General features: G+C 48.3%; 2 protein-coding genes across 8 annotated transcripts in view; one reads left to right on the top strand and one right to left on the bottom strand.

Moving 5' to 3' along the window:
- The window catches only part of stk36 (serine/threonine kinase 36 (fused homolog, Drosophila)), an 86787-nt gene that overhangs the window by 1519 nt on the left and 68400 nt on the right, over positions 1-16868 (top strand). The window lies entirely within an intron of this gene.
- Positions 1684-16832, bottom strand: rnf25 (ring finger protein 25). 6 transcript variants are annotated; one of them, XM_072271993.1, is made up of 10 exons: positions 16768-16832; positions 15647-15721; positions 14680-14782; positions 13919-13986; positions 10413-10482; positions 9988-10059; positions 7553-7693; positions 6952-7041; positions 3558-3692; positions 1684-2644 (listed from the first exon to the last, which is right to left on the bottom strand). In XM_072271993.1, the coding sequence occupies exons 1-10, from the start codon at positions 16788-16790 to the stop codon at positions 2177-2179; spliced, it is 1245 nt and encodes a 414-aa protein (XP_072128094.1). In that variant the 5' UTR covers positions 16791-16832; the 3' UTR covers positions 1684-2176. The 6 variants fall into 6 exon arrangements, with proteins under 6 accessions (XP_072128094.1, XP_072128095.1, XP_072128096.1 ...); XM_072271994.1 differs by having other exon boundaries at positions 6952-7038; XM_072271995.1 differs by lacking the exon at positions 6952-7041.

The following is a 16868-nucleotide window of genomic DNA, read 5'->3' as shown; positions in this document are numbered from 1 at the left end:
GAGGTGCTTATGTAAGAATTGCAGGAGAACACTTAATAAGGGGGGGTTCAAAGAAGACATGAGATTGTCCTAACAGACAATCTAAACATGGAGCCAAAACAGTTGGGGGAGATCTTAAATGTATTTTTTTTGCTTTAGTATTTACCTAGGAGACCTACACAGTCTATAAAAGTGAGGCACAGCAGCAGCGAGGTCAGACTCTAGAGATTAGAGGAGGAGCTACTGTTGTCTTGAGGTGGATTACATGGCAATGTAATGGATGGAAGTATGGAAACATAGGCATAACTCACAACCACCAACATAGAGAAGCTGGTCTGACATGATGACATAATTACGTGAAGTTTTTTACCGTGCCTTTTATGTTCTGTTTTGGAGGACAATAAAAGTGTTGTTATAATTTCCCTTAAACTTAAAGGTCCTCCGCTGTTTTATTTGCAAAAACCCAGAGCTTGACAAGGTGTTCCACAGACCTTGTAGGAGGCATATGCAGAAATTGCGGGGGCCCTAGCAGAGATATTTAATTCATCCTTAGAGACAGGTGAGGTGCTAGAGGACTGGAGAAGATAAAGTTGTTCTGCTTTTTAAGAAAGGCTCTAAAATAAGACCAGGAAATTATAAGCCGGTGAACCTAACATCAGTAGTAGGAAAGTTATTGAAAGCTATTCGAAGGAACCAGATATATGAGTATTTATCCAATATGATGGACCGATTAAGGATAGTCAGCATAGTGTGTGTGGTAGGTCAGGTCTAACCAATCTTAAAGAATTTTTTGAGAAATTTGATGAAGGCAGTGGATGTTACCTTGAAGAGTGAAGAGTGCAGTTGGACAAAGGGATCTGGGAGTACAGGTCCATAATTCATTAAAAGTGGCATTACAGGTAGATAGGGTCGTAAAGAAAGTTTTTGGCGCATTGGCCTTCATAAGTCGAAGTACTGAGTATATGAGATGGGATATTATATTGAAGCTATACAACAGTGAGGCCTAATTTGGAGGATTGTGCACAGTTTTAGTCTCCTATCTACAGGAAAGATGCAAGTAAGGTTGAAAGAAAACAGAAAAAATTTACAAGAATGTTGCTATGATTGGAGGACCTAAATTATAAGGGAAGATTGAATAGGTTAGGACTTTATTCCTTGGAACATAGAAGAATGAGGGGTGATTTGATAGCGGTATACACAATTATGAAGGGTATAGCTACGGTAAAAGCAAGCAGGCTTTTTCCACTGAGGTTGGTTGGGAGTACAAGTAGAGATCATGGGTTAAGAGCCAAAAGTTTAAGGGGAACACGAGGGAAACCTTTTTTTTTTAAAAACTCAGAGGGCATGAGAGTGTGGGATGAGCTGCCAGAGTAAGTGGCTGCATCATTGCATGATATGGAAGCTGCAAGGCATTGGGCTGCAAAACCCAACACAGGATAGTGAGAACCGCCCAGGGAATCACTACAGACTCCCTCCCCCCATTTCTGATAATTACCAGAAGTGTTGTATATGAAGGGCCCAAAGCATTGTTGACGATCTCTACCACATAACCCACTACCATCAGTAAGGAGGTACAGGAGCATCAGGACTAGAACTGCTAGACTGGGTCTGTGAGTCTCATACATAAGTTGCCACCACTGAGGTCTTGTCACAAGGACAGCAATACTGTTAACTAATTATCTGTGCTGCACACATAACATGCATTTTGAAATATATTTTATTAACTTATTTGTGGGAACATTTTGTTTAATGTGCTGTATGTACACTGTGGTATGGAGGAACACTGTTTTGTTTGGTTGTGCATATGTACAGTCAGATGACAATAAACTTGAACTTTAACTTATTATCCGGGTGGACCACACAAGGTATTCACCCCCAGATCCCAGAGTGAATCACAATGGACTCGTCACCAACCTGTCCTGGGACCCAGACCAGATCGGCATAGACCAGACCCATCACTGACCTTCCCCTAAACCCAGTCAGATCAGCATGGGCCGATCACCAACCCCCCTTCAGGACCCACACCAGGTAAGAATACACCGGACCCATCACTGAACCTCCCCAGGACCTGACCCAGATCAGCATGGACCAGACCAATCACCTATCCTACCTGGAACCCAACAGATCAACATGGACTATCCTGGACCTAGCACCGATCATCCATAGGACCCGATGGGATCAGTACCGACTGCACCCTTCAGTGACCCTCCCTGGGAGCCTCCCCAGGCTGCGGGTCAGCAGGATCCTGTGGCAGGGGGCACCCCTTGCCAGGCCAGCCACGCCCCCTTCCCCATCCCCGCCCCCAGCCAATCCGGCCCCTCCCAACCCTGGGATGGGCACCCCCCTCCATCCTGGGCCAAGGGCCTCGAGCCTGGGGCGGACTTTTCTCAATCTCAGTCTCCTGCTGGGGCTTGGTGAGCCGCGATGTGTGTGAGGCCTCAGCCGATGTCTCCACCTCCTCCTCATTCTCCTGCCTGACACCTTGGGTCTCAGAAGGAGCCCGTGTCCCATGATGGCCCCTCCTGGCGGGGCGTGGGCGGCGGAAGGGGCGGGAGCCCTGGGGGTGTGGAGCCCGAGGGTCCGTCTGCTGAGGAGGAGGGCCAGCAGGGGAGGGCGTCGCTGTAGTCTCCTTCCGCTCCACCTCACGGGCCATGACGTCCAAGGGCTGTGGAAGTGCAAGAAACTGGGGTTAGTGATATAGTGGAGGGATGAGGTAGGGGGTTGAGGAGAGGAGAGGATGGGTGTAGGGGAGAGGGACAGAGGAAATGTAAGGGTGAATAAGGGGAGGCATACTGGAGGGAAGGAGCAGGGAGAGAGGTAGCAGGGTGGAGGAAGGCAGGGAGGGTGAGGAAGAGAAGAGAGAAGGAGAGAGAGGAAGGTAGGGAAAGGATAGGACAGGGAAGAAGAAAGGAGGACAGGGAAGAAGGAAGGGGAACAAGGAGGGAAGGGGAGTGAGGTAGAGACAAGACAAAGAGGAAGGGGAAGCATAGGGAGGGGAGGAAGGAACAAGGAATGGGCAGTTGGAGAGGGGAAAGGAGGGAGGCAAGGGGAAAGGGAGATGGGGAGAGGAAAAGAAAGGGGAGACTGTTAAGACGAGGAGGATAGAAACTCCTGTACCAGTCCCAATGTCACCTCCTGGGATCTTCCTTTACAGCAGCCCCAAGTGCATTCCTGTACCAGACAGCATCCCCCCAGGATCTACCTGTAATGGACATGATTCCCCCACCAGCCCCTCCCCCGAGCTCTTCTAGTGTCCCAGTATCTGTGACCTTCCCATACTGGATACTGACCCCCCTCGGATTCTTCTTATACCAAGCCATCAATCCTGGGATCCTCCTATAATACTCTCAGACCCAGGATCTTCCTGTATGGACCCTACCCCCCCACCCCGCAATCTTCCTGCACTGCACACCCAGCCCCAGGATTTTTTTGTACTGGACCTCATTCCCCGCGATCTGCCTGTATCAGATCATTGTACCCCTAGGGTTTTCCTGTACAGGTCCCCACTCCCTGCCTCGAGGCATCTTCCTGTAGTGTACCCACAACACAAGGATCTTCTTGTATCTGTTCCCACTCACTCTGGTCAAGCTAACGAGGAAGCGATCACGGTCAGCCTGGGGGTCTATGATCCCCCCACGCTCCTTCTGCCGGCGGTAAATCCTCTGAAGCTCCTGCCACCTCTTCACCCACGTCTCATCTGGCTGGTAGGGTTCCTGCAGGCAGAAGGGAAGATGGTGGGTGTCCAGACAGAGGCCAGTTGCTACATGTCTAAACATGACCAAGAAGTTGCAGGCAGAAGGAAGATAGACAGCTGGGAGAGCAAGGAATCCATAAGACATCGGAACAGAATTAGGCTACTTGGTCGGAGTCTGCTCCACCATTCCATATTGGCTTTTTTTTAAAAATCCCTCTCAATCCAATTCTCCTTTCCCTTGTAACATTTACGCCCTGATTAATCAAGAACCTATCAACCTCCGCTTTAAATATACCCAATGATTGGGCCTCCACAGCTGTCTATGCCATTAAATTCCACAGATTCACTGCCCTCTGAATAAAATCCGTCATCTGTCCTAAATGGATGTCTCTCCATTCTGAGGATATGTCTTCTCTTCTTGGACTCCCATAATATTAAAAAAAAATCCTCTCCACATCCCCTATATCTAGGTCTTTCAATATTCCATAGGTTTCAATGAGATTACCCCTCATTCTTCAGAATTCCAACATGTACAGGCCCAGAGTCATCATATACTCCACATTCATTTTTGGAATCATTCTTGAGAACCTCCTCTGGACCTTCTCCAATGCCAGCTTTTATTTATTTAGACAAGGGGCCCAAACTGCTCACAATACTTCTAAGCAGTCTGATCAATGTCTTCTAAAATCCTCAACGTTGAATGCTTGCTTTTATATTTGTCCTCTTGAAATGAATGCTAACATTGCATTTGCCTTCCTTACCACTGACTCAATCTGCAATATAACCTTTAGGAAATACTGCACAAGGACTGCCAAGTCCCTTTGCACCTCAGATTTTTGAATTTTCTCCCCACTTAGAAAACAGTCTACACCTTTATACATTCTACCAAAATGCATGACCATTCACTTCCCTACAGTTTATTCCATCTACTGCTACTTTGCCCATTCTCCTACTCTAAGTCCTTCTGCAGCCTCTCAACTTCCTCGAATCTACCTGCCCCTCCACCTATTGTCTGCAAACTTGGCCACAAAGCCGTCAATTCCATCATCCAAATTATTGACGTACAACATGAAAAGAAGTCGTTACAACACCGACTTCTGTGGAACACCATTAGTTACTGGCAGCCAACCAGAAAAGGCTCCCTTTATTTCTATTCTTCACCTTCTGGCTGTCAGCCAGTCTTCTAGCCATGCCCATTTCTTTCTTGCAATACAATGGGCTCTTATATTACTAAGCAGCATCACGTGCAGTGCCTTGTTACAGGCCTTCTGAAAATCCAAGCAAACAACATCCACTCACTCTCCTTTGTCTATCCTACTTGTTACTTCCACAAAGATTTCCAACAGATTTGTCAGGCAAGATTTCTCCTTAAGGAAAACATGCTTACTTTGGCCTATTTTACCATATGCCCTGCCGAAGGATCTGGGCCCAAAATGTTGACTGTACTTTTTCCATAGATGCTGCCTGGCCCATTGAGTTCCTCCAGCATTTTGTATGTGTTGTTTGGATTTCCAGCATCTGCAGATTTTCTCTTGTTTGTTCTACAATTTCTTGTCTTTTGGTTCCCTCCCTTCTTTTGAGTGGAGTGACATTGGCAGTTTTCCTGTCCTCTGGAACCATTCCAGAATCTTGAATCTTAATCCCTCCACAATCTCTCCAGGTGCCTCTTCCAGAACCCTGGAATGTAGTCCATCTGGTCCAGGTGATTATTTACCTTCAGCCTTTTCAGCTTCCAAGGCACCTTCTCCTTAGTAATATCAGCTACACACTCAAACTTCTGACATACTGCTAGTGACTTCCACAGTGAAGACTGATTAAAACTATTTATTAAGTTTGTCCATCATTACTTTGTTCCCCATTACTATCATTTCCAGTGGTCCAATATTTATCCTCATTCTTTTCACTCCATTGTAGTAATAATACATTTGACTTTAGCTTCTCCCTCTCAAACTCCAGGATGAATTATGATCACTACCTCTTAAGAGCTTCTTTGCCTTAAAGATCTCTAATCAGATCTGGTTTGCAACTCAACACCCAATCCTTCTGGGTAGGCTCAACCACAATTACTACTACTACGTCGACTCAGGCCTAGGGGGCTGGCGTCGGGCATGACGACGGACTCTCCACTTCTCCCTCTCCCTCATCAATGTGTTCAGTTCATCTACATTAGCCACGCTGCTGTCTTCTAGGAGCCTGTTGACCAGTCTTGGGAGGGTGCCCAGGGTTCATCCTCCCACGCTTGGGCTCCCGTATGATGACTAGGCTGGCAGGTAGCTTGGGGTGGTGTAGACAGTGCCCCGGTAGCTGCAGTTTTCTTGCCTCAATTTTAGTGGTGAGCATTGGTAGGTTGTTATAGAGCTCGACGTTTGTTATGTGTTGTTACCAACTCACGTCAAGAGCCATCTGGAGCATTCGTGTATAGCAACCATCTAGAGACTTTCGCATCGTCTTGGTGAGTGTCCACGTCTCTCATCCGTATGTGAGAATGGACTCTATGACTGCTATGAAAATCCTCTTTTTAAGCCCTCTGGTCAGGTTTGACTTCCAGATTTCCTTCATGTCATTCATGGCCCTCCACGCCAGCGCCTTCTGTATCTTTATGTCCTTCTCTGAACTCATCATTCTTGACCCGAGGTACTTGTAGTCAAAGACTTTCTTAATGGTATTATTTTTTACGGTCTTGAGGGTCAATGGTGGTGCGAATCCTGTTCAAGATCATCCGATTGTATAGCTTTGCTAAGATGCAGGTCAAGCTGATACCATGGTAACTATCTGTCTTCGTGAGGGATCCAGACTTGGGGACTGGGATAATGCTTCAGAGTGATCACTGTTCCGGTTTGTCACCTTTCATCAGTGCCGTATTACGTACGTCCAGCAAGATGTCGTCCAGGTCGCCATTCTTCAACCACAAACTGCTCTAAAAAGCTATCTCAAAGCCATTCTGTAATTTCCCTCTCTTGAGATCCAGCACCAACCTTCTTTCACACCAACAGAATTTCCTGTTTGTTCCTCTCATTATCTGATCGGCTATCACTATTGCCCCTCTTCCCTTCTGAGCCACCGAGTCAGAGACCTGGGCGCTGCAGCTGTCCCCTTTGGAACTGAGTCTGAGGAAGGGTAGACTGTGCCTAGACAATCTGGTGCGGAGGGGAGGTGAACACAATTGCTAAGGGTTAACCGCACCCATCCACTCCTCCTGGTGACTTCACAACCCCTGACCACACCTACCACTCCCAGTGATTCCACGGCCCCTGATGTCCCCCATGCCCCCTCCTCACCAGCGGGTGACTAGGATCGGCAGCCGATGACAGCAGGCCCAGGTTGTAGGTCAGAGGTTCCCGGCAAACAGGGCAGAGAACACCCACCTGCTAGAGGCAACAGGGAGATGCAGTGGTTACTAAGGGGAAGAAGGGTGACAGGAGGGTTCCCTACTCCCCCATCACCCTTTCTCCCTCAACCTTTTCCTCCTTCCACCTCCCCTATTTCACTGAACCGCTCTTCTTCCCCACCTTGCTCCACCCCACCAACTCCCTGTCCATCTCCCTCATCAACCCTTAAAGCTTTCCCATACTCGCCCTTCACATAGTTCCCCATTCCCCTTATCCAGCTTCTCCCTCAATCCCTTTTTCCACTCAGCAGCCTCCCATTCCTATCTCCTCTCCCACTCCCCTTCTTTTCCTATCCCTCCTCTCTGCTGTCCATCCCCTCCTCCATGCTCCCAAATCTTCTTTCCCTCCTCCCTGTCCCCTCCCCACTCCCAACACAATTCCCACCCCCCCATTCCCCCAACCTATTTCTTACTCCCCATGGCCTCATCACTTCCTTACCCATTTATCCCTCCTCCCACAGTCCCTCCCCTCCCCTCCATGAGTTCCTTACCGTCTGTGTGTTGGGGGGTTTAGAGGAGGGCAGAGGAGACCCCTGCATCCTGAGCTCCGCCTGCACGTGCTGAATGTAAGAGGCCAGGCAGTATGAATGGAAGTGGTGGTAGCAGCTGGTCCGGGTGAAGTCGTCGCTCTCCTGGGGAGACAGACAGACCAGATGCCCAGGTGGGTGAGGCAGGCGGAGCATATGTTGGTGCGGGGATGGGGGGCGGGGGATGAGGCAACTGGGTGCACCACATGCTGGGTGAGTTCAAGGTGGCTGGAGCAGAATTCTTCCGGGGGAAGAGATGACTACGACCGGGGGAGTGGGGTCAAGGTGGGCAGTGCAGGTATCAGGAATGGAAGAGGCAGGTGGAGCTGACGTTGGTGGGGGGAGGGTGGAAGATGTGGGCAGAGCTGGCATTGGGGATAAGAGGCGGGTGGACCAGCTGTCGAGAAGGTCGGCAATATAGGCACAGCAGTTTTCACTATGGGGGTGGTGAGGGCAGATGTCGGTGGGGTGGAGGCGAGGCAGACACAGCAGATATCCATGGGGGGGGGGTATGTGGAGGCAAGGCATATAAAGCAGATATCCATCCTAATGCACAGGAGAGGGGTGAAGGAGGCAGAACAAACATCAGGGAGGGTGGGCACGACGGGTGATGGTGGGGTCGGAACAGGTGGAACAAGCTTCCAGTAAAGCAGGAGCCAAGGTGTTGGCGTGGATTCACGAGGCAGGTTGGGCAGATGCAAATGGGGGGGGGGGGGAGGCAGAGCAGATGTCCCAGCGTGAGGAAGGTTGTGCAGCTGTATAGTAGAGTAGGACAAGCAGAACAGATATCTGAGTGCGGTGGGCAAGATGGGCAGAGCAGAAGACTCGGGGTGGTGGGGTGGAGTTGAGGCAGGTGCAACAGATGTCTTGTGGTGACACGGACAGACAAATTGGACATCTGGAGCTCTGTGGACTATCCACTCCCCCACCCATTGCCCTGCTCATGCCATCAATCACCAACTCTGCATCTCAAACTCCATTCCCCTCATCATCAGGAACTGCTTTGGGTTACTCTCCCCCATCCTCTCCTCATCCCTACCCCATTCTCTCCTTGTCCACTTCCTTCCACCCCTGTGCACTCATCATCCACCTCTCTTTAATTCCTCCTATGCTATCAAACACTACACGTCCTCCAACCCCACCACACTCCCTCCTCTCCTTAACCCTTCTCTTCCAACCACCTTCCCTCCACTCTTATCTCTCTCCAACCTTGCCATCTCATCTGGGATTCAATGCAGACAAGTGTTATTTAGGAGGATAGATGAGGGTAGGACTACATAGTGAACGTTAGGGCACTGAGAATTGTGGTAGAAAAGAGGGATCTGGGAATACAGATCCAGAAATCCTTGAAGGTGGCGTCACAGGTGGATAGGGTCATAACATGATCTTTTGGCACAATGCGCTTCAGAGCACTGAGTACAGGAATTGGAATGTTTCACTGAAGTTGTACAAGAAGGCAAATTTAGAGTACTGTGTGTAATTCTGGTCACATACTCACAGGAAAGGTATCAATAGATCTGAAAGAGTGTAGAGAAAATTTACAACCATGTTGCCAGGACTTTACCATCCTGAGTTAGAGGGAAAGGTTGAATAAGTCTGGAGCATAGGAGAAATAGGGGCTATCTTAGAGGCATACAAAATTGAGGGACATAGATATGGTGAATACATGGAGGCTCTTTCCTCTCAGGTAGGATGAAACTAGAACTAGAGGTCATAGGTTTTGGGTGAAAGGTGGAATACTGAAGGGTGGTGTGAGGATCAGATGACAATCAAGTGGAAATGGTACATGGAGGTTCAATTGAATCATTCAAGAGAGGTTTGGACATGTATATAGACGGGAGTGATATGGAGGACTATGGCCTGTGTGCATGTAAATGGGACTAGGTAGAAGATTAGTTCTGTGCTGTCATTCTCTCTGACTCCGTAACTCTACCCACACATACTAATTCCTGCTCTCTGTCCCACCCATCCCTCCCTTCTCCCTACCCCTCACAAACTCCTTGCTCAACCTTAAGCCCTTCCCTATCAAACATCTAATACCTCATCACCTGCTCTTTCATCTCCATTCCCTCTTCCACTAGCCTTGCCCTCGCCCCTCTCCCACTGACCCATTCCCCATGAGACACACAGCGGCACTCTCTTCTCCACTTCCTCTTCTCACACTACCCTGCCTCCTCACTGATCCTCGTCTTCCCTTTCCCTACACATCATCACCCACTGCTACTCCTCGACCCTATCAGACACCAATCACAGACCACACATCCACCGTCTCCCCTCCTCTGCCACATTCACCTCTTCCACCCTTGAATCTTTTCCCAACATTGTTGCCCACTGCTGCTCCCTCGACCCACTCCCCACCAGGCCACAGAGCACCACCCTTCCCTGTTTGGCCCCCTCACCTGAAAACAGTTCAGGCAGATGACACAATGACCAAAGGGCACATTGTTGTTAGTGAGGATCTCCTTCCCCTTCTGAAAAGCACAAGAGCAGGTCATTCAACACGACAGCTGAGTCCCTGGAGTAAATCTAGTTTCCTCACACCATCCTTCAGGAACCCCTCTCCCCCAACTGTCATGATACTGACTATATCCCAACTGATGTTAATCCACCTCCCTCACGTCGTCCCTCTACCCATGTTCTGTGTCACTGACTATCTTCACTGATTTTAATTGTTCTGTCAACGACACTTTCCTCTAGGACCCTATCACTCACTATATCCCCCCTGATGTTAATCCTGCACACCATTACCTCCAGCTCCCACCCCACATCCCCTTCGAACGCAGACCCCACATTGGCAAATCCTGCCACTCAATCCCTTGCTCACCTCGATCAACTGGTAGAGCACCTGCCCTCCTCTTCCCGCCTCTGCCTCCTCCTCCAATTCTCGCCGGATACTGCATCATCAGAAAAGGCACATTCCTGTCAGATTATCCCCAGTGAGACCAGTCACCCTCACATTCTGGCTGAATCTTTACACCACCCCACTTTGTTAAATTGATTTATGATTGTCATGAGTACTGAGGGATAGCGAAAAACTTGTTCTGCAACCTATCCATTCAGACTACTTTATCGAAGTACGGATATGTTAGCATATACTTCCTTGAGGTTCATTTTCCTGCAGGCATTTACAGGAGAAAAAGAAAACCGATAGTATTTTACCAAAAACTACATAAACAGATAAAGATCAACTTACGACCAATGTGCAAAAGAATGCAAACTGTACAAATAAAAATAATACTGAGAGCATGCGTTGTAAAAAGTCCTTTAAAGTAAGTCTATAGGTTGTACAATCAGTTCATAGAGTTGAACGAAATTATCCATGCCAGTTCAGGAGCCTGATGTTTGTAGAATAAATGTTGCTGAACCTGGTCAGGTGGGGCTCAAGGCTTCTGTACCTCCTGCCAAATGGTTATAGTAAGAAAAGGGCATGGCCTGGTTGGTGGGCATCTTTGATGATGGATGCTACTTTCTTGTGGCAGCATTATAAAACAGCATCAGTACATTCAGAGAATACAAGTCAAAAACAATAACAGAATACAAGAGGAAGTGTTATAATTAGAGATAGAGATCAGAGAGAGACGGGAGAGGGGGTGGGAGAGAGAGAGTGTCAAAGTGTTGTGACAAAGTCTGATTCAGTGGAAATCATTTTTGTTGTGGAAATAAACAACACCTTTTCTGGTTGGCTGCTGGTGACAGGTGGAGTTCTGCAGGACTCAGTGTTGGGACTGTTTCTTTACATGTTATATATCAATGATTTAGATGACTAAGTTGATGGCGTTGTGGCCAAGTTTATAGATGATATTAAGAAAGATGTGGGGGCAGGGAGTACTGAGGAAGTAGGAAGTCTGCAGAAGGGTTCAGGTAGATTAGTAGAATGAGCAAAAAGATGGCAATGAACTACAGTGTAGGGAAGTACATGGTCGTGCACTTCGGTAGAAGGAAGATAGACATATACAATTTTCTATATGGGGAGCAAATTTAGAAATTGGAGGTGCAAAGGAACTTACTTCAAAGTCCCAGTGCAAGATTCCCCAAAGGTTAACTGCAGTCAGTAGTAAGACAGCAATGTTAGCATTCATTTCGAGAGGACTAGGATATAAAAGTAAGGATGTAATGCTAAGGCTTGGAGCATTGTGAGCAGTTTTGGGCCTCTTATATAATAAAGGATGTGTGAGGGTCCAGAGGAGGTTCACAAGAATGATCCTGGGAATGAAAGGGTTAACATAGGAGGGTTTGATGGCCCTGGGCCTGTACTCACTGGAGGTTGGAAGAATGAGAGGGATCTCATTGAAATCTATCGAATATTGGAAATCCTAGATGTTTAGAGAGAATTTCCTATATTAGGGGACTCTAGGACCAAAGGACAGTATCTCAGAACAAATGGATATCCTTTCAGAAAAGATAAGGAGGATTGGTGGTGAATTTGTGGAACACTGCCACAGACTGCTGTAGGGGCTGTTATTGGATATATTTAAAACGAAGGTTGATAAGTTCTTGATTAGTAAAGGCATCAAAAATTACTGAATTGAAAAACTTACTCAATGACATTTATGAGACTGGAATAATACCAGAAGAGATGAAAAAAAAATCAGTATTTATCACTCCGCCTAAGAAATCTGGAGCAATAGAATGTGAATTACAGAGAACCAAAAATTTAATGAGTCATATCACCAAGATACATCTAAGAATTTTGGTGACAAGAGCTATACGTAAGATACAAGCTGAAATAGGTAAAGAACAATGTGGTTTTGTGAAAGACAAAGGTACAGGAAATGTGATATCGATGTTAAAGATACCATAAGAACGAGCTATTCAAGTGCAAAAATGTTTGTTTTATCAACTACACAAGAGCTTTTGATAAAGTGAAGCACAATAAGTTATTCGAAGTATTACAGGAAACTCTAGATCTATATTTGAAAGACCTCTGCCTAATCAGAAATCTGTACTGAAAACAAACTGCTGCTGTAAGAATAGATGGAGAAGTGAGTCAGTTTACGAAAATCAAGAGAGGCGTTAGACAAGGGTGTGTTTTCTCCCCTGATTTGTTTAATACGTACAGTGAAACAATATTACAAAAAATAAGAGACATCTTGGGAATCAAAGTTGGCGGTGAAAACATCAATAATTTTAGATATGTGGATGACACTGTGTTAATTGCAAGTATGGAGGAAGAACTACAAAACTTAATTGATATAGTTGTTGAAGGAAGTGCAAAAATGGGTCTATCAATTGCAAAAAGACAGAATGGATGGTGATATCTAAAAAGGAGAATCCTATCTGCAGGCTGAGAATAAACAGGGAAGACATAAAACAAGTACAAAACTTTTGCTACTTAGGAAGCTGGGTGACATCAGATGGCAGGTGCAACATGGCCATCAAAAGAAGAACAGGGATGGCAAAAGACAACTTTATGAGAATGAAGAGTATACTGACCAACACTAAACTAGGCATGACAACCCACTTCAGAACACTGAAATGTTACGTTTATCCAGTTATGTTATATGGCTCAGAATGTTGGACAATATCTAGTAACATGAAGAAATGAATTGAAGCAGCAGAGATGTGGTTTTTGAGGAGGATGCAAAGAATATCATGGACGAAACAAATATCTGAGGATGTCATGAACAGAGCAAACACAAAAAGAGAAATAGTGTATGAGATCATGAAAAGGCAACATAACTTCACTGGACATGTGATTGGGAAAGAGGAGTTAGAATGCACTGTAATTATTGGAAAGACTGAAGGGAAGAAAGCAAGAGGAAGACAAAGACAAATGATGATGGAGACAGAAGCCAGAGAACTGGAAATGAATACCAATGAATTGATCCACTTAACCCGAAACAGGAGTGTTGGGCCATGGCAGTCAAAGCTCAACCTGGATATGGCACCTGATGATGATGATGATCAAAAGTTACAGGGAGAAAGAGGAGAATGGAGTTGAGAGGAATAGTAAATCAGCCATGATGGAATGACAGAACGTACTCAATGGGCTGAATAGCCCAAGTCTATTCCCATGTCTTATGGCCTTGGGACTTACACAATGAATGGTAGTGCACTGAGAAAAGCAGTAGAACACAGGGATCCAGAAATACAGATCCATAATTCTTTGAAAGTGGTATCATAAAGAGATCTTTTCACACATTTGCTTTCATAAATCAGCACTGAGTACAGGAGTATGGATGTCCTGTTGAAGTTTTATTGATCAGGCCAAATTTATTATGTATGATTGTGGTCAACACCTACAGAAAAAAAGTTGAAAGGTCCCCACCACTCTCCACTGCCATAACAAAAGGCAAGACACTCGGTAAAACCCGCAAAGACATTTCCCACCTGAGGATCCGGTCATCTGACAAGCCTCGAGGATTCCAGATTGAGATCGATGGCGCTATGTCAGGATACTGGGAGGAGTGGGAGGGAGGAAGGGAGGAGACAGGGTAGAAAGAAGAGAGAATGGGAGAGTGGGAAAAAGAACCCCAAGCAGAAAGGGGAAATCAACAGATTAATCTCCTGACCTGAACATCAAGCTGCAGTGTTAATTAATGTCAATGACAGCGCGCTGGGGGCGAGAAGTTACTGAAGGAGAGTGTAAGGGAGGTAGTTGAACATTGGTGGAGTTATAATCAACCACATAGGCCCAGGTACAGCCTGGGCCAAATCCTAAGTCACTTAAGACTCAATTCTGAGAGCACAGTGGGAGATGGCAGCAAGTAGGGAGGAACTGCCATGGGAGAGTGTGGTGCAAAGTGAGGGTGCAGGAGGGAGGCAAGCAGAAGAGGAGGGCAGGGAAGATGGGCTAGCAGCGAGAAGGGATTGAGAAAGGATGGGGAACATGGAGGTGGTATGCTGTGTTAAGGGATGCTAAGGTGGGGTGGGGGAGGAGGGGGGCTCTGGGAGAGACTGGCAAAGTGGTGGGGAGGGTGTGTGTTGGGGCATTAATTTTCGTAGGCAGCAGGGGGGAGTGGGAGCAGCAAGGCATAAGACAGAGCACGTGGTATCGGACCACGCCTGGGACGCTAAGGGCCATCAGTAGAGTGTATAGTCTTTCGCTTCTCACACTCACCCTCTCTCACACCCAACTTCTCCACACTCACCTGGGCAGTTAAGGAGAGGCCAAGGGTGAGGCAGACGTACTGGGACTCGGTGACGTCAGCTGTAGCCGGGTGCAAGGTGATACTGAGTTCCCAAGGGTGTTGCCTAGAGGTAGGGAGGGAGAGGGTCAGCAGGCAGGCAGGCGGAGGGGGAGGGGGGAGGAAGGGGGGGAGGGGAGAAGGGGAGGGGTGTGAGGACAGTGAGGTGGGAGGGAGGAGAGGGAGGGATGGAGGGGAGGGGGGGAGGAGGGAGGGGGGGAGGAGGGGGGGGAGGGGGGGAGGAGGGAGGGGGGGAGGAGGGGGGGGAGGGGGGGAGGGGGGGAGGGGGAGGGGGGGAGGGGGGGAGGAGGGAGGGGGGGAGGAGGGGAGGAGGGGAAGGGGAGGAGGGGAAGGGGAGGAGGGGAAGGGGAGGAGGGGAAGGGGAGGAGGGGAAGGGGAGGAGGGGAAGGGGAGGAGGGGAAGGGGAGGAGGGGAGAAGGAGAAGGGGAGAAGGAGAAGGGGAGAAGGAGAAGGGGAGAAGGAGAAGGGGAGGGGTGGGTGTGGGGTAAGGGGTGTGAGGACAGTGAGGTGGGAGGGAGGTGAGGTGGGAGGGAGGTGAGGGATGGAGGGAGGAGAGGGATGGAGGGAGGAGAGGGAGGGAGGGAGGAGAGGGAGGGATGGAGGGAGGAGAGGGAGGGATGGAGGGAGGAGAGGGAGGGATGGAGGGAGGAGAGGGAGGGATGGAGGGAGGGAGGGATGGAGAGGAGGAGGTGTGTGGAGAGGAGAAGGGGTAGTGAGAAATTGGGGAGGGAGAGGGAAATGGGGGGTGCCGGTGGGTAATTGGAAGGGAGGATGTGGAGGGAGAAGGATAAGGTGAATGGAGAAAGAAGTGGGAAGTCGGGGAGGGGAGGGGAGTGGAGTGGAGGGGTGTGGGTGGATAGGGTATGTGGAGGGCTGGAGGAAGGAGAGGAACAGCTCCACAGCTACCTACCTGTTTGAATCGTGTGAAATCTTCAGCTCATCCAGGTAGATGGAGCGAAGGATTTCCAGCTCTGAGCCCAGGTCCCTGCAAGAAAGGGACAGAAAACTGTGTCAGAGTGGCAGAACAGTGGACAGGCCCTTCACCCCAACTTGTCTATGCTGAACAAGATCCCACTCAAGCCATACAGCTGCAACATAACTTTCCAAAGCCAGCATCTCAAATGAGATGATGCTGAACAGCAACGTCCATTGGATTTGTGGGTCAGACTTATTGTACTGGGCTTGTAGTAAAGCATGAGAATTTAGAGGTCTGGTGAGATGTCGGCCAGAGATGAGGGGAGTGAGATGGCAGAAGCAGTAAATAGCTGCAAGTCGGAGACCAGCAAGCCCCAGAGATTGTGGTGTGAGGACAGTGAGTCCTGTGATTCAAGGGCCAAGGTTTTTTGACAAGTTCCAAAGTCAGAGGCCTGTGATTGGCAAAGAGGAGGTCGAAGTCCTGAGATTTGTGAGTATAGAGGTTAAGCCTGAAGTTCAATGCCCCATGCGACTGTGGGGCCATGGTCTGGAGGTTGGAGGTCGGAGGTCTGGATGAGGTGTGGGTGTGTGTAGGAGAGGGGGGGAAATAGGCTTGTTTTGCTGTTTTTGCATGTTTTTCTGTGAACGTTGTGAGCATGCTCAGTTAGCACCAGATTGTATGGTAACACTTATGAACTGTCCCCAGTACATCGTCAGCTTGTATTAAATGTGAATAATACATATAAATCTAACCTGATCTAGCTGTGACTCCACTCACAGGAAACCTTGCATTCTAGTCTACAAAAACACCCAGGACCCCTTTAACATTGGAGAGGCAGAGGTCGATAGATACATGATTAGTCAGGACATGGGGAGAACGCAAGAGATTGGGGCTGAGAGGGAAAATGGCAGGGGGAGGGGGAGGATGGAGAAAGGAGGAGAGAGGCGGGGAGGGGGTGGGGAAGCGGGACGGAGAGGGAGAAAAGCGGGGAAGGGAACGGGAAGGAGAAAGGTGATCCCGGTTCTCTGGAGGTACCCTCTACTCCTGCGCCCGCCCAAACCGGCTCTCCCTCCCTCACCAGCCCTCCTCCACTCTTCTCTCTTCCCAGCTCTTACCCCTCCTCTCCTTCCTCCGCCATTTTGTAGTCTTCCGGCCGCCGGCACTCTGTACTGTCTGATGATTGGCTGCAGCAGCTGTCAATCAGATGGGGTGCTCG

This window comes from Mobula birostris, chromosome 11 (assembly GCF_030028105.1).
Source record: "Mobula birostris isolate sMobBir1 chromosome 11, sMobBir1.hap1, whole genome shotgun sequence".
In the NCBI taxonomy this organism is placed as follows: Eukaryota; Metazoa; Chordata; class Chondrichthyes; order Myliobatiformes; family Myliobatidae; genus Mobula; species Mobula birostris.
Note: the sequence above shows the minus strand (reverse complement) of the source record. Positions and strands in the feature narration are given on the sequence as shown.